General features: G+C 37.7%; 1 protein-coding gene across 3 annotated transcripts in view; it reads left to right on the forward strand.

The window, feature by feature from the left end:
• Positions 1-26,353, forward strand: part of CACHD1 (cache domain containing 1) — a 161,954-nt gene that overhangs the window by 69,826 nt on the left and 65,775 nt on the right. For all 3 annotated transcript variants that reach the window (XM_072997750.2, XM_072997751.2, XM_072997753.2), the window contains exons 3-4: positions 13,855-14,003; positions 22,998-23,104. In XM_072997750.2, coding sequence (XP_072853851.2) covers positions 13,855-14,003; positions 22,998-23,104 — 256 coding nt within the window. The remainder of the gene's footprint in view (positions 1-13,854; positions 14,004-22,997; positions 23,105-26,353) is intronic.

The following is a 26,353-nucleotide window of genomic DNA, read 5'->3' on the forward strand; positions in this document are numbered from 1 at the left end:
AGGCACCCTTGTAAAGATTGAAAATGTTTTAAAAATTGAAGTAAGATACTGCGGGGCACAGTCAATATTGCCAGGAATATTACACAAAAATGGGAATGAGCCTTTCAGTTTGCTAGTCATCCAAAACAGCGATCACAAATCAGTGCTTCTTCTTGATGTGCTTATTTGCAAGAGGAGACACTTAATAGATGCCACCAGTAACTGTATTGAGTGATAGGCACTGATTATCATGAAGAGTTGACAAATTCATTTCACTCAACAGGTTTATTACCTTGGATTACATTGCTAGGTAAGGGGCAATGAGCAATGCTAACTGATAATGTGATAAGTGATAATAGCATGACACTATCAGAATATCAAGGTAATTATATCCTTCAAGGGGTGCACAGCTATCAGCCACAGCCTGCATATTATGTTTCCATTAGTCATGCTTAACCTCATGTTAACATTGTTCAGTAGTTTCCTCTGTTCTCTTAACCATTGCTGTTCAAGATGGTGTTTGAGGATGAAGGCTGACTTCTGCTAGTTAGGACTTTACAGTACAAGGCCTGCATACAATGTGAGGATTTTGAGGTTTGTGTTCTATCTTAATTTGTGCACAGATTTTTGTGGTGCTGTGAGTGATCTGTTTGCTCTGTGTATTGCTCTTGGAAGTTGCAGAGAAGTGTCTATGCTGTTCTTTGCGAGCATTAAAAAATGAAAAAGAAGTAAATAATAATCTCAGAACTACTGAGTTGGAAGGGGCCTTATGGATCATCAAGTCCAACTACTGTCAAGGAGGCGCAGAGGAGAATTGAACTCCCAACCTCTGGCTTTGCAGGCAGAGGCCTAAACCACTCCACTATCCAGCAGTAAAGTTAGTCAGGCTCTATGAATACCCCATTCTTGTAGTACTGTGGTGTTATGCATTCATCACACAAGCATGACAACTCTGTGGTTTATGCTACAATTACTGTTGTTTTGTTGTGGGGCTTTTGTTTGTGTGAATAGTTGGGATCCTGAGTTGTGTGAGCAGCAGCATATACTGTAAAGTATGAAAGTAGAAATAGAGGGGGCAGAGAAGTAACTCCAGCAATGGTTCGTAATCTTGGGTCCCCAGATGTTCTTGGACTACGACTCTCAGATATCCTGGCCAGTACAGCTAGTGGTGAAGGCTTCTGGGACTTTTTAGTCCAGGAATTATCTGGGGACCCAAAGTTGAGAACTACTGAACTACAGTGACCATTCCACAAAATCCTTGGTGGTTTGATCCAGACAAAACCAAAATGAAATAAAACACACAGAAACATAGTGTCAACTTAAATGTTTCTGTTACGGAGTTCAGTATCAGCTCTCGAACAGCAACCTCTTGCATTGGCAGCAAGGGACCCATTCAACATGTGTCAAAAACATGACTCCCTCCCCTCTACACAAGGCACAAACAGTCCATTAGTAGGACCTATGTTGCCCTCTTCAGAAGTGTGTAAAGCACCAACTGCTTGTCCTGTAGTGATTCTTTGAGGCTGTGGAGCTTCTCTGAAAGAAGACATGAAATCCCCTTGCAGCCCAAACTGTAGCAACCTGCAAAACAGTCATTCATTTGCTGACTACTCAGAGAAAAAAGAATGGTCATTATAGTCCACACAGACAGTCTTGAAGCGCAGTAGATGGGAAGAGCTGATCAAAGAACCCACAGGTGAGACCAGGAGGAAAGTTGGAGGTCTGCTGGAGAAGTTGTTATTGATATTAAGTAGACATGGTCTAGAGGGGCGGGGTATAAATAAATAAATAAATAAATAAATAAATAAATAAATAAATAAATAAATAAATAAATAAATAAATAAATAAATAAATAAATATTAATGTGAGAAAGTTAATGGGGGACAACTGGGTGTTGTCATTGCTTTCAGCAGTTTCACATATCTGGCAGCAGTATTACTTAGCAATTGTATTTACTTAAACTGTTGTGATTTCAATTGCCGTTCCTTTCAAATACTCTGGCATTTAAAGTGACTAATGCAGAAGCCTCTAAGCACAGTGTAAAAGACACGTTTAGGTGAGATGTTTACAAACAGTGCTTGTGGCAGGAAGAGGAAAGTTCCCTAATTCCAAACTATTTTGTTTGGCCTCTGCCCTTTTGGGTGGATGTTTGGTGAACACAGTTTATTGAGTTTTAGGAGTCGCTTGTACCAAGAGAATAAGCATGTTTTCTTGCTGTAAAAATAAAATAAAATCAGTGTGTGTTGCTCCAGATACAACTGGACTTTTAAAAATTACTAGAGATGAAATGGATACAAATCCACCTTCTTAATTTCTTTTCATTTTCTGAAGAAAGCAATAGCAATAGCTTCTCTTTTTATAGAAATAGAAGAGTAATCTGTCTAAGTGTCTCCTGTAGGCCAGTTATGGTCACCAGAAAATCAGCTTTGAACATATGTCAGCAATAGAAGAGGCCAGAAGTTTTAAAAGAAAGAAGACCATGAACCAAATGAATCCAGGTATCAGACCTGAAGAAATATAACCTTCAAGATAACACTGATGCATTTTATAACATATTAGGAATATACTGTAGAATTCTCATGTAGATTATAAATGAAGTGTAAAGCACTGCAAGTAGTAACACAGCACAGTGCCTTTATTTATACATTAGAAGAGTTTGCATTAAAGTTAATATAAGCAACACAGAAGATGGAATCCTGTGACACAGCTCCATATGTATAGGGCAAAACTGCCAGCCACATTTGAAAGAAGCATGGCATGGCGGTATTTCCACATGTGCCCTGCAACTGGCAAAATTGGAGCAATTGTACAAAATGGAAGCAGTGCAATCTAATTGCACACTAATTGCCTATGGATAGCACCAGCATGCTTCTGCTGGTGTCACTTTACATTATGCCCGAACAGACTGGATTTCAGCCAATGTGCTCAGGTAGTTTTCTTCTACAAAATATTATAGAATGGTAGATGCAAACCACAGTTGTAACATAAGAAATTTGAAAGAATTCTGGCTCTTCCTTTGTGTCTTAAAAAGAAAGATACACGAGGGTTTGTTAATTGTCAATTGTGCTGTTAATTGTAGTTAACAAATATAGAGTTCTGTTAATTCTAAATTTAACTCCTACTTCTCAGGTGGATTGTGGGTAAACATGATAAGGGAGCAACTTCTGATTGCCTTTGTGGGGAAAAATGAGGCAAGCATATTCTTATATAATTAATTTAAACAAGTAATTATCTTGAGACACTTTTGCCACCATGTATACAGGACTGCACATTGTAGTCAAGGCAACCCTTACTGTGGGGATGTTGAGTTTGTGTGTCTGTGAATTTTGTGTGAAATTGAGAGCTAAAAGGACTTATTGTCAAAGTAACTATAAAATCTAGGCCTTTTGGAACCATCTTGATCCTTTCAAAGACAGTTTCATTGGCTTTATTTGAAAGATAATGCTTTTCACTACCATTTTCTGGGTGGTCTGTACACCACTTAAAATCATATGGGTTAAATTATGCAACTGCTTTTAGAACTAGGGAGTTATACTGGGGGTGGGGTGAAGCTCCTCTGGTAAAGCTCCTAATAGGTATTGCTTACACCACAGCTCTAGATGCATACATTAACTCTTAACTGGATATAAATAAATGTCTAAACACTCTGAGTATTGTGATGAATACTTAGCTGTCAGAGAAGATCGATGACACTCTCCTGCCCCACCATAACTACCATGGTTAAAAGATCAGGGTTGAAAAGATCGAAAGAGCAAGTGAGCACTTCTGTTCTAATAATAACTAGGTCTTTCAGTGGTAATGAATCAAGAGTGCTGGAGTTTTATGTGTAAAAGTAATATATACAAATGGATCATATTAAAACAAATGTGGACAAATTGTAAGCAACTCTGATCCTCTATCAGCCCTTTCTCTTCGTGTCGTTCATTAACTTCGTCTTAGCTGTCACCCTAGAATTTTTTTTGTAGATCAGATGAGAATGTTCTGGTAGGTTTCTGCTTCATTGAAATGCTTTTCAACATTCTACCCACCAAACAATTGGGGGGGGGGGATTACAAATGTTTAGCTTTTTGTGAAAATATTAAATTAAAATGACAGCCATACTGTAATGTTCTAGATATGAAATCTGAGGTTTTATTCTCCAAGTTATCTGTTGTTTGGGAAAAAAAAGATTTTCTACTTAAATAGTAGGGAATAAATTTGGTATATAGTCTGCTGGAAGAAATAACTATGGGAATGTTTGCAGAATGTTAGCAGTAGAGGAGTTTAACAAAGGCAGGTTTTATAGAGTAATAAAAAAGATCTGTGAGGTGCCACATTGTTGCTGCATAGAGAGTATAAGACAGAACATGAAAGATGGAGAAAATAATTTTATTGGCAACATTTTACAAAAGTAACTCTAATACATTTTGCTTTGGTTGTGTCATGATCTGATAGGCGAGGAAGACTTAAAGTTGGGGAAACTAATCTTGCTTTTCAAAGCAAACAGCAGCAACAAAAGTACATAATTAATATCCTCTCACTGAATTTCGTACACATGCAGCCACTCAAGAACTGCTGGTAGGACCTCCTAAGCTAGACTTATATTTTCACCCAGGTTTAAACTCATTGATTGGCTTCAACCCTTCAGTTATAATTGGGGTACAACAATACTGGCTTGTTGTCAAGAATTTCTGAGAGAATGTATGTGAATTTCCCAGCTCTCTCAGCTTTCATGTCAGTTCATCACTGTTGGCTTTTTTTCTGACAACTCCCTGACTTCTCTTCTTCACGAGTAAGGTGTTTGGCTGCAGAGCCAGAAGTTGTGAGTTTAATTTCCACTGTCTGTCTTGGGAGAAGAGCCAGTCTGTGTGGCTTTGGTCAAGCTGCACAGTCCTAGTGTGTCCCAAGAAGAAGGGAATGGTAAACCACATCTTACTAGGCCCTACCTAGTAAGCCCTGGAAAAGGTTGCAGTAAGTTAGAGCTGACTTGACAACACATAGTTATTAAATACCCAGTATGCTGTAGGGGACAGTGATGGACCAAGACTCGGTAGACCTGAGTATGAATCCCCACTTGGAAACAGAAAGTCAAGGGAGGCACCGTTCCTTAAATATCTTCCTTACCATGAAAGCCATATTAGTGTTTCTATAAATCAGTTCTGACATGATGGCACATAACCCATATACACTGCCTCAGAACTCCTCAGTAGGGGGAATTGGAGTTCTCTCACCTCATGCAGCACCTTGGCAATATATCTGTCTAAGGGGCTGCAGTTTGAATTGTGCTACCCAGCCTTACCATCCAACTCAAGTATTAGAAGCTTTGCCTGGCACTGTTAAACCACATACCTGGGGCTAACTTTTCAATCAAGAGCAATGTTTCCAGTTTAAAAATGTTGTGTCACCTCCTCCCAATCAGCCTTTGGAATGGGGCTGTTCACCTGATTGCCTCTGGTTTGCTGCTCATTAGTAGTTGTCTCTGGCTGTTTTAATTGTCTTAAGTGATGCTGTTTGCTTTTGGTCCCCATCAGGCCAGTGGCAAGCAATCCCCTGACATTTGAAGGCCTGGTCCTTTTATCACCTGGAATGATAATTTTCAGTGGATCCTGACAGTAAATTTCCCTCTTCCTTCTCTCTCCAGCTGGGACCTTTGGCTTTCATCTTTGGATGGAATCCCTTGTTATCATAGACATTGTCTTGGTCCTGTTCTGTCTTTGCTTTGAATTTTGGTTCAGTCTTTCACCATCAGTTGGGAATTCATGCTGATAGTTGTCCAGTGAGAAGCAATTGCTCTTTCTTTCTTTCTTTCTTTCTTTCTTTCTTTCTTTCTTTCTTTCTTTCTTTCTTTCTTTCTTTCTTTCTTTCTTTCTTTCTTTCTTTCTTTCTTTCTTTCTTTCTTTCTTTCTCAGACTCATGAGGTTCAGCAGTGATTTGTTCTTAGCCTAATATTAACCTGCTTTTGTAGACTGATCTCATAAAATCCTGTGGGGCTTAGAAACAAAGTAACACTTTTAGTATGCATGTCATTGATTTGATGATTTTTAAAAAGGTTCTAGGCAAGACTAGGCTACCCAGCTACCATTTTGCCCATGGTAAGTATTTTATATTACCCAGTGTCGGAATTTGTAGAATAATTGGTTTGCAAGGGGCCTATAACCCCGACAGATAGCTGCCCAATTTTCTCTTTAATACCTCCAGTGTTGGAGCGTTCACCACCTCCCAAGGTAATTGGTTCCATTGTTGTACTGCTCTAACAGTTAGGACGTCTTTCCTGATATTCAGCCAAAATTTGGTTCCCCATAACTTGAGCCCATTATTACGTGTACTGCACTTTATGATGATTGAGAACAGATCTTGTCCCTCCTCTATATGACAGTTTTCCAAGTACTTGAAAAATACAGTGGTGCCTCGCTTAATGGGCGCCCCGTTTAACGAAGAAATCGCATAGCAATTAACTTTTTGTGACCGCTTTGCGATGTTCCCTATGAGAAAAATTGCTTTGCAATGATCGGTACCCTATTTCGCTTACCGATCATCGCAAAGCGATGATTTTTTAACAGCTGATCGGCAGTTCCAAAATGGCCGCCAGGTAAAAAAATGGCTGCCCGCTGTTTTCTGGGATGGATTCCTCACTTACTGGGCAGCGAAAATGGCTGCCGTATGGAGGATTTTCGCTTAAAGGTGAGTCTGAAGCCCATAGGAATGCATTGAAGGGTTTCAATGCATTCCTATGGGCTTTTTAATATCACATAGCGACGAAATCGCTTTGCAGCGATTTTTGCTATACCAATTATCGTCGCTATGCGAGGCACCACTGTATTGTCATATCTTCCCTCAGTCTTCTTTCCTCAAGGGTAAATTTGCTCAGTTCTTTCAATCTTTCCTCATAGGGCTTAGTCTCCCTTTCATTGATCATCCTTGTTGTCCTTCCGTTAACTTGTTCCAATTTATTGCTGGGTCCAAATTGGACACAATACTCAAGACAAGGCCTAACCAGTGCTGAATAGAGAGGGGCTAGTACCTCACAGGATTTGGAGACTATGCTTCTATTAACACATCCTAAAATAGTATTTGCCTTTTTTGCAACAACATTGCACTGTTGGCTCATATGCAGCTTTTGATCTACAACAATTCCAGTATCCTTCTTACTCATAGTATTACTGAACCAAGTATCCTCCATCTTGTAACTGTGCATTTGGTTCCCCCATCTCCAGGTGTAGAACTTTACATTTATCCCTATTAAATTTCATTCTGGTGTCTTCAGCTCAATACTCAAGCCTGTCAAGATCTTTTTGAATTGTGGTCCTGTCTTCTAAGGTTTTAACTATTCCACCCAATTTTGTGTCATCCAGAAATCTGATAAGTATTCCCTGAACTCTCCTTATCCAAGCTAGTAATAAAAATGTTGAAGAGCATCAAGTCCAAGACTGAGCCTTGTAGCTAACATGGGCCTAGCCATATCTTCCTTTCAAGTCACAAACTACTGTACCTTCACTTCAAGTATGATTTTTATTTGGGAATTTGGTACCTAGACAGGTTGTTCATTCATCAGACTACTTTTGCTACATTCCTCCCTCCCCTTTCCCTGTTAACTTTCTCACACAAGGCTGCGTATCAGTGACATGCTGAAACATAACATGATGACAGCACAATAAAATGAGGCTTGGACTTCTGTGGTCTCTGTGAAGTGTCGCCATAGCAAGGTGTTTAGAAGCTTTCCTTTCCATCATTCCACCAATGAATGTGTTGCCTATGAACTCAAAACTGCAGTGAAGGTCATCTGTGATTTCGTCAAGCAAATCAGTTTCATAAATAGTCATTTGAAAGTTCACTTGTTTCATGCAGAACATAATTGTTAGGCACAGTTTGCCAAACTTGGATGACACCACAAGTTGTGAATAATTTTGAAATGGAAGTTATATGTCCTAAGCTCCACCTTGGGGTCCACTAAGGGGGTTGGAAGCATGCTGCTCTTAAGGCCTGTTAAGGCTCATTCCCTTAATGATAAACCATGTTTTATTGTGGCAGCCATCTAACAGCAGTGGAAAAGCATAAACTATGCATACTTATAGCCTGTTCGTTTCTTTTCAAAATACCCAGTGCAGTATCGTGGATAGAGTGACAGACTAGGACTCAGGAGACCTGAGTTTTATTCTGCTTGCATTGCTGCTTTGGACAATACATTTTGATACCTTCTCATAATTTAAGACGGCTGCAAAGTGAATTTGTTTCTTTTCACCGCAAAATTATTTTGTAGGGTGTTGTTAAATACGCAGCTCCATTTTTAAAGAAATACACATGTTTATCTGTGTGCTGAAGATTTGCTAGGATATGCTGGCAAAGATAACTGACGGGGCACCCTCTTTGATATATATTACAGATGTAGGTCTTGGAAACTTTACATGCAGCAACTTGAATAAGTCTGCTTGTGAAAAGGGTCAGAAAGTGCCACTGTTGTATAAACAAGCCAGGATCGCTGGCTTAACTATAGCTCTAAGGAAGGTGTTAGCATTGTATCATATGGAAAGAAACAGCTGATAGATAGCAGGCATTCCCATAGATCTCCTGTTTGTAATTCAACCTGTCATCAGATAGGGGATCAGCCTGCTTCCTAAATCCAACTATAAGTTAAAGAGATGATATCAAATACAGCTTGGCAACGGAACATACAAAATAGTTTCTACAGAGGATATGATAAAATCACTGTGGATATAAGCAACACCCTAGTTTGAATTATATGGCACCAAGGGTAGTGATATCAGGCCATTTAGGAAGCAATGAGTGACCACAGATGATATGTTCATTAAAACAGTTGTATAGACATGTGTAGTGTGTGATGTACAGTAGAAGCATATATAGGTATACTTTGTTGATGGTGTTAAATTGTGATTTCATTTAAAAAAACTACATTCTCTATGCTGCAGGTGATATTTACTTCTTGCAGTTATGTAGTTTTATGCTTAAACTTAATGTTAAAAATAGTTACGTACTGCCTTAATAGATATATACTATTTCAAAATATACTTTTATAAGATTAAATTTTCATACCTGGCATTAATAAAGTGTATTATTTAAGTGGGAGAGAGAAAATATCAGAGGAAGTTTAGCAATAAAGGAAGCATTTAAAGCTCAGGGGCTGTATGCAAATTGTAAGCTATATCTGAAGAAACTAAAAAAGAGAGTCACTGATGTGATGATGAAATATTTAAAATAGGATTAGTAGTATGGGTATAAATAATATGCAGACATATTAAATTTCAGTGTGCGTGCACAGTAATTGATCTCTGTGGTCTGAAGTCTGTCCCAAAAAAGGCATGATAACCATTTACATACTTTGGACTCAATGTTTCATTCAGATGAGTCTCTTCTTTGTACTATACAGATTCAAATTTAGCATAACCTAAATTGCAGTTAAGTCAGTAATTTGAGGAATTGAATTCAAGCAATTTGAGAACATCTCCAATGCAAATAGATACCTTTTTATAATTGAGAATTATCTTCTTGTGTAAATAGATCAGTTAGTGGGTGGGTTGGGTTGAAAAATGGATTATTTGCCTCCTAAAGTACATATATCTTTGTTCTTGGATGTTGCTATTAAATTCAGATAGGATTATGTTTTATGTTATAATATTTAGTCAATATTAAGTCCATTATACATATCTAATTCTGTATAGTTCAGCAATCTATTATATTTATGAAATAAAAACAAAAATATGTTTGTCACAGGCTAATGTTGCATTTAAAAAACATAATAACCTGTTGTTGGCCCCACTGTGAACAAAATATCTTGATGCCAAAACTAAAATATAATTGTGTTTTTAGAAACAGTCATGGAAGAAGAACAAAATGTGACTTTATGCTGTCAGTGGTGATGCAAAGGTTAACAGCTTTATGAGCAGAATTGTTTCATGTTAATGGTTCTCTAAGTTGCCAGGAAGCAGAAAAAAAAACAAAGCATTGTGCAAATCCCTTGTGCTCTCACATTAAAGGTTAAAGAGCTCTAGAAATGGTAGCTGTATTTGGACAACTGTAAACTGTAGTATGTTATAGAAGTAAGAAACTACAGCTCCCAGAATACCCTAGTTAGCATGACTTGTGGCTATTGACGGCTGGGCTACTCTGGTTCTCCTTCCTGCAAAAGATAATGTTTTCTTTTTTTCTGCTTTATTGTAATGTGAACGAGCCTTTCAAGCCGGCTTTTTAAAAACAAACATAGTATTTAAAATTAGCCAATTATTGGTGGCAATGGAATGATAAACTGCAGTTGAAGAAAACTGTAAGCAAAAGTGTCCAGCTGTCACAGCTGAAAGAAGAGAGGGAAACCTAGGTTCTTTGGTATTATACTAGACTATGGTTTAGTGTGATATCCAAATACTGCTAATGTTTCACCACTTATATATTGAAGCTTCTGTAGGAGGAATTTCACATACATGTGGTATTAAATCCAAGTTGACATATGATAAATAGATCTCATTTATATTTACCTGTACTGAGGGGAGGGGGGATCTGTTCAGCAGCTTTTGTGATGCTTGAACTTTAGATGTTTTATTTTTAAATGGATATTATCTAAGCATGTGAGGAAGCATAACACTTTAGCTGTATACTTATTAGCAAAAAGAGTAAAGTTTTGCAAAAACAGAAGAACAGAGAATCTACTCAGCTGTACACTGACAGTTGAGAGCAGTTTAATGGTATAGGACTCCTTGCTCTGGGACAATTAGCAGTCTTCTGGTATGTTAGTAATAAATCATTCTGCAACACCAATTAAGTATAATTCTTCAAGTCATTTCATTTGAACAACATTCTGCTAAAAATGATGTCCCTTGGAGACTTGTAATTGAGCTGTAGTGTTTGATGGAAGCAATTGAGGCAAAGTCACTGCTCTTATCACTGTGGGTCTCATTAGTCATGTAAGAAAGTAAATCATGATTAAATGACCTGTTATTAATAGTTAGGAAGGGCATTTGTCAATCTCAGAGACTAAAGAACTGGCCAATTAGGTATTTCAGTACTCAGATTGAGTTGTGTTTTCAGGTTGTTCCTTCAGGTGGTCTATGTGTTGGGATGGGACTAGTCGGGGAGTGTGGAAAGGCAGCCAGTTAGATATTACTAATTAAAGAACTTTATCTGTCTCTGAAGGCAGAATGCATTAAACTGCGATACTGAACATTTTGCTGTGAGCTGTAAATTGTTAAAAGATTATTCTCTTTCTTCATTTGGGCTGCAAGCTGTGGGAAATGTCTTGCACAAATTATGAGGAAAATTTAAAATTGGCTGAGGAAAATAGTATACTACCAGGGTTTTGGTTGAGTTCTGAAAACATGGTTAGGTGATAGTTGGTGTGGCATTTGCCCTTGTGGCCCCTGCTTGTCTTTCCCTCACAAAGGTTCACGTTGTGTTTTCTTCTTGCTGCCACCAGTGGATTAACTCAATCCACAATATAAATGATGTTTGTCCGAACACTTGACTTGTGAACAGAAACAGAATTTATTTATTGAAATGAAGCAGATTGAATAATAGCAGAAGTTTATTATTTATTGAATAATAGCAGAAGTCTCTCAGATACATATTATACATAAACAAATTATCAACAGTCCTCTCAGTACATACTTCTTTTCTCTTGCTGTATCATTACCACCTTCTGTACCTATTTTCCTAACCAGCTGTATCTCTCTCAGTATCTGTTCCCCCTCTCTCTAACTAACCAGCCCTATCTATATCTATCTATCTCTATCTGCCTGCTCCTCCTTCAGCCAAGCCTCCTATATACTCCTGTATATTCATGGACTCCGCCCCTCCAGCTCTCTCATAGGTTCATTCAAATTGGCTCATGAATATGAATGACATGATTGAAAGGGCCAATCGCCAGAGTTGGCCTGGACGTTACTTACAGAAAGAGAGAGACTTGTTATAGAATATTAGATTTTATTTTAAGAGGTTGTTTATAATGTAGGTCTGTGCAAAACAGGATGTGCAAAAGGAAGCCATTGAAAGAACAGAAACATCCTGTGTTGGGGTTAAGGGCTACTGTCTTGGCTCAATTGTAACTGCATCATTCATTTTGCTCATGCTGGTCCGTGTAGACTGGAGGGAAGTACTGTATTTTTCCATGTATAAAATGATACCTTTCCTAAAATAATTAGAGGAAAAATTGAGGGTTGTTTTATATACAGAAGGCAGCGGGAGGAGGCAGAGACTGAGGCAAAGAAGCAGCCACGCTCGGCCGCCTCTCGCGGCTGCCCATTGACTGCTGCCAGCACTGCCCAATCGCCCCCTCCAGCGATCTTCTTGCGATTGGGCAATGGCAGTCAATAGGCAGCAGCGAGAGGTGCCCGACTTAACTACTAAACAACAAGAACAGCAATTCTGTTTTCAATGGGATTTACTTTCAGGTAAGTATAGGATAGTTTGGAAACTTTACTTTTCAATAGTGAAGCTCTTAGAATCCTCTTGTTGACAGGACTACTGACTGTGGTATTAAGGGAGTTTTAGTACAAACAAGTAACTTTTCCATGTTTTGTATAGTGTTGGAACTATATTAAGTGCAACAATCTGCTGTGGAATACTTAACTTACCTTGTAGGAGCATTCCAGACATTTTCCTCCTAAGCAGTCTGTGTTCCATGTAAATTAGTTATGTACAAGTTTCTTTTTTAAGTATACTAAAACATATTGAAAACTGAATCTTATTTTTGATCTCTGGAACATATTCTATTATACTTCTAAACAATTTTGTGATGGTTGAAAAGATAACAAACTATATTGTGTTCTTGGCACTGTAAATTGTGTTTTCAGCATATTTTTATCTTACTTCCTTCAAGTAAACAAAAATTGTAAGTCTTCTTCCACATGGTGCTTCTAGATTTGTTAGTTCCTGTACACTAATGCCTTCTGGTCTGCATCCTGAGATTCCATGTCTGAAATTCTGTTGCTTAGTATACTAAGTTTCACTGACGTAGTCCCCTTGAATCAGTAGGGACTCCATAAGAGGTTGGAAATTGATTTTGTCATCACATTTAAAGGATATTGCTCACGGGACTGGACATTTTACAGACTCTAATTTACCTTTGTTCAGGTTGTACATAATATCAGAGTCCTTCTGATATACTGTACTGTACTGGCCCAGATCAGTTTCATATCACTTTTATCCATTCGCAAATGTATTACCTGGATTCCTGTAGAATTTATTCCTGAAAGGTATGTTGGACTTAGTATAGATTTTAAGATTCTATCTAGAGATTGGAGAAGTTATTTTGAAGTACGGGTTTTATAATCCCCCAGTAGGCTGGCTGTAAGATTCTAAGAATCATAGTCAAAACTCAAACTTTTTCCAGGCTGTGTTTCTGTGTGGTTTTAATGGAAAATACTATTTAGAAGGCTTAATAATTGAAAATTAGGTAGGTTGTCATGGAAAACGAAAAAGACCAAACAATATAAGAAGTGCATTTTAAATGATGTGTATATTCCCTTCAAATTATTTAAGTGGTTTTTGTACAGCAGACTTCGATATTGGCCACGGTTTTGTTAAATTATGTCCAGTTGTTCAAGTCTGGCAGCATATATTTGAATGTCCACTAAGCCAACAAGAAAATATGACAAGAAACATAAATGTTGACTTCTTAGCTAGCAGTAATTTGCTGTTGAAATTCATGCCATCAAACTATTGCCTGAATAAATATTCAATTCAATTTTGGCCAATTTCTCTTTCAAAGGATTACTTTTCCTTCGCTAGATGTATGTCATATGAAAATAAACATACAGTTGTTCACAGCAAATTTGTTTCAGAATTTTGGCCGCATTGCATTCTGTGACATATTTGGCTATTTCTTCTTGCATAATGACTACAAAATATATATGCTGGCAAGTGTTTTTGATGTCTCCTCTTTAAATTTTCTAGCTGGCAAAAAAAATTCGGGAAAAATTTAACCGTTACTTGGATGTGGTAAATCGAAACAAGCATGTGGTAGAAGCTTCCTACACTGCTCATCTGACATCACCCCTAACTGCGATTCAAGATTGCTGCACCATTCCACCATCCATGATGGAGTAAGTATTCAAATACTTCTCAGGGGGGAGTGGTCTTAATGGTGGGGAAACGCCCATTTCCCAGGGATCGTATTAATCAAGTCTTGCGTGGGCACACCTGATGTTAGCAGTAGGCGGAACAGGCCATCTGAAATCGTTCCAAGATGCTGTTGTAGGGTCGCCTTCTAAGCTCATTCTTAATATAGTTTGTCATGATCTAACTTGCTGTCTGCTTATGAGTATGAGTGGCATAAACAGTGTATTTATTTGGCAAGGAAAATCCTGTACATGGATTATGTGGTGAGGATCTAGCTTTTGTCTGAAGCATGACTGTCTCAGCATGGTGATCTAGTTGATTTTGTCAGCTTGGTGCCATTGAATTTTGCCTGCGTGTTGTGGAAAGTTGAAGGCTTCCATATGTAGTAGGATGCTGCAGAAGGAAAGTTAATTTCTTTGTCATTTACGTACATGAAATAGTTGTTTGAGATATATAATTAGTGCTGTTGCTTTAAAAAATTGCCAGCATGAAAGTTGAAAAGGTTGTCCATGTTATGGTTTGAATGTAACATGGTTTCGTGGGCTGATCAACATTAACTAACCCATATAAAATTATATAATGGATAGTAAAAATGTAGTATATGAAAAAGGATACTGGATTTTAGAAAATGTAAATAAAAGAGTCTTTTATGTTTATTCTTCGCCTTTGATGTATGACTGGGTCAAGAAAGACAGCACATAAATACATAAATAAATAAAATAAAAAGACAATGGAAATTGTGTTTCCTGGGTATTGCAAATAATTATCAGAGGTATGAGTGTCTGCCAATCTTTGGTAGCAAGTTGGCTTTTATATAGTCTTTTGAAGTTATCATTCTCTTAATAGCTTGGGACTCCCTGAATTACACTGATAAAGCATTTTGTCGGAGTAAGGTTATAGATTTAGTGATAAATTTATTATTTGTGTTCCTTGTAATTTTTAAAGGAATTAGTTTAGTAGCTTTTGAGAAATTTGGTGTATATCCTTTGCTTTTCCAACCATACCCTGCTAGCTTATTTTGAAGAAGTCTGGAAATAACCAGGATAACCAGGGTTATTTCTTATAAGAGTTGCTATTCAGATGTATGTCCATGCAGTGTATGCTGGAAGCATCCATGTGACTGTGCATTGACTTCTGAATATAGTTAAGCTGGGGGCTGGGAATACATAGGAATGATGTAGGCCAGCCATTCACAATCTTTTTAGGCCACGGCCATAAACACAATATGAAAGAAATATAGGCCAAATTAGGATTGTGTAAGGCACATAACGAACCTTATAAAGTAGTGTGTGAATAATTGTTTCCAGTCTTCCCCTTCACATATGCCCCCCTCCCCGTTGAGAATGGATGGTGTAGGCTTACAGCATGTTCCAAATCAGGAAAGGTTTGAAGAAGAAGCAGTTGGGGTGATTCTTACGTTGCAGTCTTCTGTTTCATGTAGTGCTAGGCAGGCAATTGCAGTAGTTTGTCACACAATTGGAAGGAGGTCTGCATATCTTAGTACAGCTTGAAGGTGCAGACCAAAGGGATCAACGAATTGTTCTGTGGTGAAAGAGTGAGCTCAATTACATTTCCTTCCAGCTCCTTTAAAGAAATCACTATTTTGTCCAGGTTTTTTTGTTTGTTTGTTTGTTTGTTTGTTTTTTGCTTGTCTCAAGTAGGAGATATTCTTAGTGGTGCTCATTCCTAGAAAACAGTATCCTGACCTGCCATCTGTAAGCTAAAAAGATTGCCAGTTGGAAAAAGAGTTGTGTTGAAACAGATGATGTGTTAAAGACAGAAAAGCAGGTGGATGGTTCTTTCTAAGATTCAGGTTTGCAATCCACCCCCAATCCATTTCTTGGCAAATAGACACATGGGAAGCTAAGAAGAGCACAGCTATATCTGGCCAAAGTGCCAGCTAAGACCATCATCTTATTTATGACAGTGACCAGATTGATGCTTTTAGGAAGTTGAAAAGCAGGACAAACCCTCCTTTATTAACTGGTTGTCAGCTGCATATTGCCTCCAAACTTGGATAATCCATTGGATAATCATGGTTGATACCCCTCCATAAAGTTATCTAGTCCTCATTTAAAATAATCTATGCAGAACCTTAAAAGATTACCTTTTGGACTACAGATCCTAGGAAAAAAACAACTTACCCAAGCCTCTGTGTCTAACCCAGCAGCCATTGCCACATCTAGTGACAGTGAACTTCGTAAATTCTTTCTTTTACCTGTGTATCATTTCCAGACATTTTCTTTGCATAATCTCAAACTTTAATATTATGGAAAAAGGGAGGATAGAAGACACCATCTCAACTTTATCCCCACAATGCATAATTTAAATTTGCAGAACCTGGTTGAGGACTATGAAGAACATGAATATGTGAGTCCTGGATAGGTATAAATTTGGGACTGTAATTTGAGACCTCTAGAAACATTTTCTTTCTTATTCCCAGGGATGATTCATCCTGAGCCAGACCCTCCCCAGCACCTGTTAGGTAAATTATATAATTGAGTTGTAATCGAAGTAATTGAGCTAAAACTAGAGCAAACAGACATTTTACAAGTGAAGTTTGAAAACACAATACAGTATATAGCTCGGAAACATCATTTTTTAAAAAACTGCTTAATGAATAAGACCAAAGATCTGTCAATAAGTTTTCCTTTTTTAGGAGTTACTAGACTATTATCCTTGTGAAACTCATGAATGGAAAACTCTGGCAACAGCCATTGCTTGTTGTTTGTTTGTAGTATCTACTGGTTGTGGGGGTATTTTCTTCTGAAAATGGAGACACCCTTTTTAGCTGTCATTGAGAATGGTCCTTAGAAGACATGCCCTTCAGGCATATAGCTAAAACTAGTGCATCTTCCATATTAAATAAAATTTAGTACAATATGAAATTAATGAATGGGTTATGAATTCACCATTCCGTTCTTGTGTGATTTCATGTTGTGGTATAGTATTCCAGCTATTGCGATTCAGGGCAAGAATGATCCTGTTCCAGTTTTCTCCATTTTGCACCAACTGATATCACAACACTGAAAGAGGCCTTGCTTGTCAAAGCCTATGTAATCTTGCAATGTTCACATTCGTGTTAATTAGATAAAAACTAGAAAACAGTGCCATTGAATGTAAAATGGATGTAACATATTCCATGGTCACAATGGCATGTAGATGAAGGTAAGGGTTGGTCTGGGTGGACTGATCCCCACTCCATTTTACTGCTAATAATAATAATAATAATAATAATAATAATAATAATAATAATAATAATAATAATAATAATAATAATAATAATAATAATAATAATAATAATTTATTGTCATTGTAAGTATATACACATACAACGAAATTCAGAGACACCCAGAGACCAGACACATGCACACACATAAAATTCCCAAACACTCCCCACCCACTAAAAGTCCCCCACTAAAAATACAAACATCTACACCGCAGGCCAAGTAACACAGTCCAACTAATTATTCACTACTGGTGGTCTTTAAGCTCATTATTAATTGCAATTATAGCTCTGGGATACAAACTATTTAGAAAATGTGTGGTCCGAGTCTTAATTGTTCTATATCTTCTGCCAGATGGTAACAGTTCAAAAAAGTTATAAGCAGGATGGGAAGAGTCTCTCAGGATGCTATGTGATTTCCTTAGACAGCGGGACGTGAAGATGTCATCCAGGGTTGGTAGCTGGAGCCCGATGATATTCTGGGCAATTTTAATGGTTCTCTGTAGAGCTTTTTTGTCCGCTACAGAGCTACTCCCAAACCATGCCAGAATGCCATAGGTTAGGACACTCTCAATGGTGCTACGATAGTATGACAGAAGTAAATGCTGTGATAAATTTAACTTACCGAGCATTCTCAGGAAATACAGCCTCTTCTGTGCCTTCTTCATTAGCATGTTGGCATTTATAGTCCATGAGAGGTCCTCTGAGATGTAAGTACCCAGAAATTTAAAACTACCAACTCTCTCCACTTCCTCACCTTTTATGTACAGTGGTAAATGTACATTTCTCTTCCTCCTAAAATCAATTATGAGTTCTTTAGTTTTTTTGATGTTAAGTGTGAGATGATTTTCTTTACACCAAAGTATCAACCTTTGAGGCATTTCTATTCATTCTGTGATAAATTCTAATTCATTCATTAATTCATTCATTTATTTTACATCAATGTAAGGTGAAAGGAAGCTAACTAGTGTTTCTATTTGAATTTATAGCATTTATCTCTAATTTCTCTCTGCAAAATCATTTTGGATGGGGTTTTTAATCAATGATAATGTAAATGGGGCCTGAACTAAGAGGTTCCAGATTTTTCTGGGTTTTTGCAAGGAGAAAACACACACACACACAAACACCATTTCTTGATGTGATTATTTATAAATAATAATGTGTTGTCAAACTGAGTCTGACTTTTGGAAACCAATATAGATGATGTAAGAAAGAATGGCCAGAATCCTTTTGGGAGTCCGTAAAGTTTGTGTAATTTGCAGCAGCTAACCGCAACTAACTGATGAAATGCTGAGCCTATCTTGGTTGTACAGTCAGGCATATATCAAGACACACCTTGCCTAAATGTACAGGTTTTTCACTACTGTTTAACACTTCAGTGTTACCTTTCTAGAGTTCCGTTAATTGGTTAGTAAATATTCGATAATTAATTAATATTGTTCGACATACACTATGGCTGTCACACTTTTTGCTTTTTGTGTCCCATCTTATTCTGTCAATTTACAAAAGAAAGCAAACCATCAGGAATGCTTTTACCTATCTCTGTTTGCCAAAACAATAACAACCCTACACTGGAAAAATTCTTATCACTGTCACATATTATATGACAACTTTCCACTAGATTCGTTAATGTAATATTTGCATGAGTAAACCTAGAGATCTAGTTTTGAAAATAATTTACTTTAAGAATGAGATAACTCCTTCAGAAGTGGTCTGGCTCACCTTTTTTAAATAGCTGCTTAAATATTTGCTATTGCAGTTTAGCTTTATCACAGCCTTTTCTTTTGTTTACTTGTCCTCTCATGGGCTGTTAAGTTAAGAGATAAGGGAGTTCTCATAGTGGTCTTTGTAAATGCTTGTGGACTCACATTTTCTAGAGTACGGAACTGTTCTCAGCCTAATGGAACTTCAACAGTATTGTAAAGATCTTTAGGAAGTCTGATAATTCCAGTTAAGTTGTAGGTGTAGGTATTTTGTAGAGACAATTAAATCCTGGTTAATAATTAGCTTTTATGTGTTGGTGAAGGCATGTATGGCATTGGCTAGAAATAATCTCTTCTAAACAAACAAGTGACAGCAGGATGTACAATGCATAATAATTATACTCTCCCCTTCCAAAGATCAGATGGACTAACTGGCCAAAATCCTCTTGCATAGCTACTCAAACAGTGCAACATTTGGAGGCATTTTGCCCAAGTTAAGAAATCATCATGTTGAATTGCACAACTGAGGATGTAACAGATTGATGTCTATTGTCATTTATTAGCGTAAAGCAACTTGTCTCCAAAAATTATGGCATTTGTCCGGTGCCAGGTAAGAGAGCCATTGATTCATAATACATTTAAAAGGTTTGATAATAAGTCTCATCCTGCTACTGTATAAGGAATAAATAGGAAGTAAATAAATATGTAAGAAATCTTTCTTGTTCTTGTGTCATTACAATGCCATATAAACAGTATTTGTTTGTCCACGCATATTGGATAGCCACCCCCAGGATAACAAAATAGCTTGCTTGCCTTAAAAATTGGAACTTTGAAGGATGTCCCTGTTTGCTTTTACTGTTTGAGTACTACAGTATGAAAATAAAATATTATTTATAAGAATATCCTTTTCATTAATATTTGAACTTCAAAGAAAATAGCACATTTTAAAAGGATTAGTTGTATTTATCTGTGGGGAAAGGAACAGCCTTAAGTTCACTGTCACTTAAAACAAAGTGTGGGGAAAAAGGATGAGACTTAATACAGTAAACTAACCCCAGCTGATGAGTCTCATTTATACATGTTCTCTCTCTCTCTCTCTCTCTCTCTCTCTCTCTCTCTCTCTCTCTCTCTCTCTCTCACACACACACACACACACACACACACACACACACACACACACACACACACACACACACACACACACACACAGAGAGAGAGAGAGAGAGAGAGAGAAGAAGAAGAAGAAGAAGAAGAAGAAGAAGAAGTTGATTTACTTTGTGAATAGAGGCTGAATGAAATCCAATTGGAGCTTACTTGAACACTGTTTTGATGTAAGATTCAAAGCTTCTGCAAATTTATTTTATCTTCTACATTTGCTGATCTTCTGCTTGTAAATCCTGTTGAAGGAGAATAAAAAAGACTGCTGCCCGATGGGAATTAAATGTCTGAAGTTCAAAGCAGTTTGCACATCAGAGCAAACGTCAATCAAATGAACATCTTGCGAGCTAGGCAGGGAGTGAATTTCTCCATGGGGAAGAGATCAAAGTGGGAGTCACAGTTCTGTTTTCTCCCTCGGGATGCAGTTTCGATCAGTTGTTCATTAAAGTGAATCCAGAAGGAAGGGTTTTCATATAATATAGAAAAAGGAAAAGGAGAGAAAGAAGAGGGTTGGGGGTGGGAATGGATGTTATTTTCTCTTGAAGCTTAAGTTAAAATAATATTTTGATCATTTCTCATTGCAGAAGCTATTTACCACCAAAACCAGTTTTTTTTCTCCAGGGCAACTGGAGCTAAAATTGAAATTGGAGCTTGCACTAAAACGTGTGATTATTGACATTCATGTATTTGATAAAGATGTGGGGGCTCATTAAAGAGCTCCCTCTATTCCTGTCTTGATTTCTTTATTATGTTTTACTTGTCTGGAGGGCAAGAGTTTGTTTTCTGAAACTTGCACATGAATCGTTAGGCAATTGTCAGGTAATGTTTTTAAGTCCTACTACTACTAACTGTGTTAGAAAAAGTGGGTAAAATAAATATGTGAGGGAGGAGGAGGAGTGATCAAATCCCAGCCTTGGAGATATCCCTTCTGTGATACCATGAAGACCAACTTTCTAAAGAGAAGAATATCAGCATTATAGATTGCATTCTAGCATTCGTCTTCTCTTGAGGACAGTGACATTTTTATTTTACCTGTTTGGATCATAACAAAAGGATCTATCTTAAGTGTGAAAAATAAAATTGTAATAAATATTTCCAATAGTTATTGGAAAGAAGCTTTAATTCCATTAAGTTGACTTAGAATTTAATGAGGCTGTTAGAAGCAGTTGCAATGATAAAATGTACCCCTTTCCTTTTACCTAGAGGACAGATGTTAGCACCCAGTTGGAAATCCTTTACATCTGGACCGTTTCACTTCCTAAGCAATAACAGGAAACCTCTTGAACTCAATAGGACTTGCGTACTTTGAAGTAAACATGCTCAAGTTTCAGTTGCAAGTCATGTATCTGTGTTTTTACTATAAATTGAGACTTTTTGTTTTTACTTTTTAAAATTAACATTTTTCTTTGATACAAAAATACAAGTAATATAAGAAGTTGCAAAAGTATTTAAAGTGCACTTGCATATACTTATAGTTCAGGCAAGAGCAAAAAATGTATTACCATAGAGATTTGCTAGTAGAATTGATATTTTTATATTCTGTGCAGTGTGTGTGAGTGTGAGTGTGTGTGTGAGAGAGATTACCATGTTTTGAAGTTGCTGTAAAGCTACGTCTGTACGGTCCTCCCATAACCATATCCTTCTTTGGCACAGTTCATATGTTACTGCAGTAGTATGATAAGACAACGACAACAGTCTCTCCCCTCCAATTTGTCCTGGGCCAGTGCACATTGCAAGCATGTGATTCTGATCTGGATTGGTACTCAGCAATGTGTGCAGTGCTGCCTTTCCCACCTCTACAGTTTGTACTGGGGGAAAAAATCTTTTCCCTTTGAATGAATAGATTTTTCTCAGTGCAGATTAATGGGAAAGGAGAGGTATGATCCAAATCCAGGCCACAACGATTAAGCCTCAGCCAGGATGCTGAGCTAGACTGACCTTGCCCTTGTAGTTTCATGCATATCTCTCCTGTCTGGAGTTTAAGAAGGAGCCCCCTCATCTTCAGCCAGTGCAGAAACTAAACAGGGGTGGGGGCTAGAGAAAAAAAAGACACTGGATGAGAAACATCCAAGGGTTGCATCTGGCCCAAAGACTGAAGGTTCTCCTTGCTCCTTTAGAATATTTGTAATTGGCTTGGATCTTTTTAATGGCATAGCATGCTTATTATGAATCACTCGTTTTCTTTCTTACAATATTGGCCAATACATTCTGTCCAAAATCTTGTTGCTTTAGGTAGTAAATTGCACTACAATAAGCCCATTGACTCAATGATGCTTTGGTGAGTCAACTCCTCCACTGTTGTTGTAGTTTAGTCGTTAAGTCGTGTCCAACTCTTTGTGACCCCATGGACCAGAGCATGCCAGGGCCTCCTGTCTTCCACTGCCTCCCGGAGTTGGGTCAAATTCATGTTGGTAGCTTCGATGACACTGTCCAACCATCTCGTCCTCTGTTGTCCCCTCCATAGGTTTTATTGATTTTATTGATTCAAATGGGCCTCTTCTGATGCAATTTACTTTAGCACATTAAATCACATTTAAAGCAGGCCCTTTTGAATCAATCAAATGTATGGAGGAATTCACTCACTAAGTCACCTTTGATTCGGTGGGCCTACTCTGATGCAATTTACTATGTTAAGCAACAGGATTCTGGCCTTTAGTGTATGGGATCATGTCTTCACATACTTCATATAAGTAGTTGAAGACTGTTTCACAAACTTATGAGGTGCCTGCCCATTGGGAAATGAAATGGATAAGATTTGCCTATGCTAAGGATTAAAGGCAATACAAATGTAAAACCATCTTCTGCAAATACAAATTCAAGGCAAAGATCAGACTTTTAAAGGCAGAATTGGGGTACCAGTCCTATTCATCTTGCTCTTGTGTTCATTTCAGGTTTGATGGTAATTTCAACACAAATGTATCTAGAACCATTAGCTGTGACAGACTGTCCACCACTGTGAATAGCAGAGCATTTAATCCTGGCCGTGACTTAAACTCTGGTAAGTAACAATCCTGTTTTGTATATATTGCTGCATCTTAACTGCAGAGAATTAATATCAAGTGGCTTAGCAACTGAATTTTAAATGTCTCTGAAGCTGCTGTGTATTTTACCATTTGAGGTTTAATGCCAGAATGATGATTTCCTGTGATTATGGTTTTATCTACTGTGCTTCCCTGAAAATAAGATAGAGTCTTGTATTAATTTTTGCTCCAGAAAATTCAGTATGGCTTATTTTCAGGGGATGTTTTATTTTTTTCATGTACAAGAATCTACATTTATTCAAATACAGTCGTGTCGTCTTCTGGTTGCTGTGCAGCGGTGGAGGGCGGCTTTCACTTAACCAAGGGCTTATTTTTGGGGTAGGGCTTATACATATTACAAGCATCCTGAAAAATCATACTAGGGCTTATTTTCAGGTTAGGTCTTATTTTTGGGAAAAACAGGGTACATACTTATTTATTCCAACATGCCATGTAAGGCCCGTTGTAGTTTATAACAAACTCCATTTCTTTTCTGTGTATCTTGACTGCTGTGCCATCAGTTACTTCAGTTTTTAGTAATGACAGTCCAAGAAGCCTCTTTGATCTTAAATTTGTCTAATGCGCAGGTTCTTTTGCAGTAATCAGCATTAACTCTGATGTATGGAGAAGCTCTGAAATACTTCCCCTCTTTGATGTACATGGACTTTCTGTCTTGAGAACTGACCTATTTGCTTGGTAGATTTTAAAGCTGGTTATGTAGTTATTTTCTGAGGCCATAAGATATTTCTCCAAGCTATTCATCCTTTGAGGGGTGGGGAGGTTAATAAAAGCCTGACTTGGCTTTTAGAATTGTATTCAAATTCAAATAAAGCAGCTGTTATTTTAGGTCTGAGAGCACCTGGTTCTCTCTCTTGCTCATCTAGCAATATATTTGGTGTAAATTTGAACTGATGACTTCTTTCTTCTTTTTGGCACAACACGAGGTGAATACGGGCATATTAAGGACCTGCGGAGAAACAAAATGGAGGCTGGGTTGTACTTTGAATACTAAGGCAAGGGTGCAAAGTGTGCTGCCCTGGGGCCCTGTGTGGTCTTTGGTTGTTTTCTAGAGATGGTGGGATTCTCCTTGTTCAGCTGGTATATTGGGAAAATCTCCACTCTTCTTTGGTTTCCAAGAATGCTGTTTTGCATTCATTTATTCATTCATTCATTCATTCATTCATTCATTCATTCATTCATTCATTCATTCATTCATTCATTCATTCATTTATTTATTTATTTATTTATTTATTTATTTATTTATTTATTTATTTATTTATTTATTTATTGTCATTGTAGGTATATACACAGTATACCCATACAATGAAATTCACAGACACCCAGAGACCAGACACATGCACACACATAAAATTCCCCAAACACTCCCCACCCAGTAAAAAATCCCCCAACACTCCCTACCCACTAAAAGTCCCCACTAAAAATACAAACATCTACACTGCAGGCCAAGTAACACAGTCCAACTAACTATTCACTACTGGTTTATAGCATACCGTATTTTTCGCTCCATAAGACGCACCTTTCCATAAGATGCACCAATTTTTTAGGAGAAGAAAACAGGAAAATATAATCTGTTTTCTTCGCTCCATAAGACGCACAGACTTTCCACCCCCCTGTTTTGTGGGGGAAAAGTGCGTCTTATGGTGTGAAAAATACAGTAATTAGCAGTGGCAAATTGCCACCAATTAACAGATCCTTGCTTGGATTTCTGATCATATGCTAAGCCATTAGAGTGGTGCACAATGAGGAATCCACTGTGAGTTATGCTTTTTCCCTTCCACTAGGATAACTATACAACAGGATCTTGGACAATTATATTGTTTTGGATAACACAGGCAAAATGGAAAGATTTTAAATTCATAACCCAAGGGCTTGTTAGGGAATTGAAACACAGAAAATTTGAACCAATTCAGTAAATGTAGTCATTATTATCCTCCTAGGTTTGGTGGTGAGAATGACACTTATGAACTTACTTTTTGTTTATTGATGGCTAGAGTACTGTGCACTCTTTGTTTGAAGTGGGGCAGGGGAACAATAAGGTTTTTTTTCCCTAGGTTATCATAAAAGATTATGAAACCACACATCTTTACTGATTTGTTTTGTTAAGGGATCAATCCATTGTCTAAAACTTTAAATAATGTGGTCTTTTCCAAACAAGACAGATTATTCCTGAAATTTAAGCAGAGTTGCACAATTGATTGCACTCTCAGTACCTTTCTTCCTTATCTTTAGAAACTGTCAGTATTTTTTCCCCTCAGCTAGTTAATTCATTCTGTTGTCCCTAGAGAGAGCAGCCAATTTTGGTATAACTCTGTGCTTAGTTTTCTGTGACCACAGTCTACAATCATCTGTGAGATAAGCAGAGACTACTACGTGGTGGCGCGGCGGGTTAAACCGCAGAAGCCTCTGTGCTACAAGGTTAGAAGACCAGCAGTCATAAGATCGAATCCACACAACGGAGCTCCTGTTGCTTGTCCCAGCTCCTGCCAGCCTAGCAGTTTGAAAGCATGTAAATGCGAGTAGATAAATAGCTACCACCATGGTGGGAAGGTAACAGCATTCTGTGTCTAGTCGCACTGGCCACGTGACCACGGAAACTGTCTACAGACAAACGCTGGCTCTACAGCTTGGAGACAGGGATGAGCACTGCCCCCTAGAGTCGGACACGACTGGACTAAATGTCAAGGGGAACCTTTACCTTCACCTTACTTCAGCTGAAAAAAAAAAGCTTTCTTTCCTCTTTCAGGTGCACTTTTATTTTCCATCTAGTAAAGCATCTAAAATTCCCCACTGAGATGTCATACTTTCTTCTTTGCTGTAAACCCTAAGAGATGTGCTTTGGCAACTCTTTTTTTTTATTCCTTCCATGCTTTTTAATGTCTAAAATGCTTTCCTGTACTTTAATATCCTCATGTTTATATCAAAACTAGTTTGGGGACAAGTTTCATGTTCACAGGAGAGTTTAAAAAAAACAGTTCTGCTTTTCAGTGGAAAGTTCTACTTATCAAGTTGATTTTTAGTTTTAGAGTCATAAGCTAACTGGTGTTGGGCTAAGCCTAAGGTGAATGTTTCCATTGTATTTTTTTACAGGTGCTACATGAGGCTTCCTAAGATAGTAGTCACCATCAGTATCCTAGCATTTAGATAGCCAAACATACTTCCTCTCATTTCTGGTGCCTGTCTATCAATATTGCTTCTTTGTGGAAATT

The sequence above is a fragment of the Pogona vitticeps genome, chromosome 4 (assembly GCF_051106095.1).
Source record: "Pogona vitticeps strain Pit_001003342236 chromosome 4, PviZW2.1, whole genome shotgun sequence".
Taxonomy (NCBI): domain Eukaryota; kingdom Metazoa; phylum Chordata; class Lepidosauria; order Squamata; family Agamidae; genus Pogona; species Pogona vitticeps.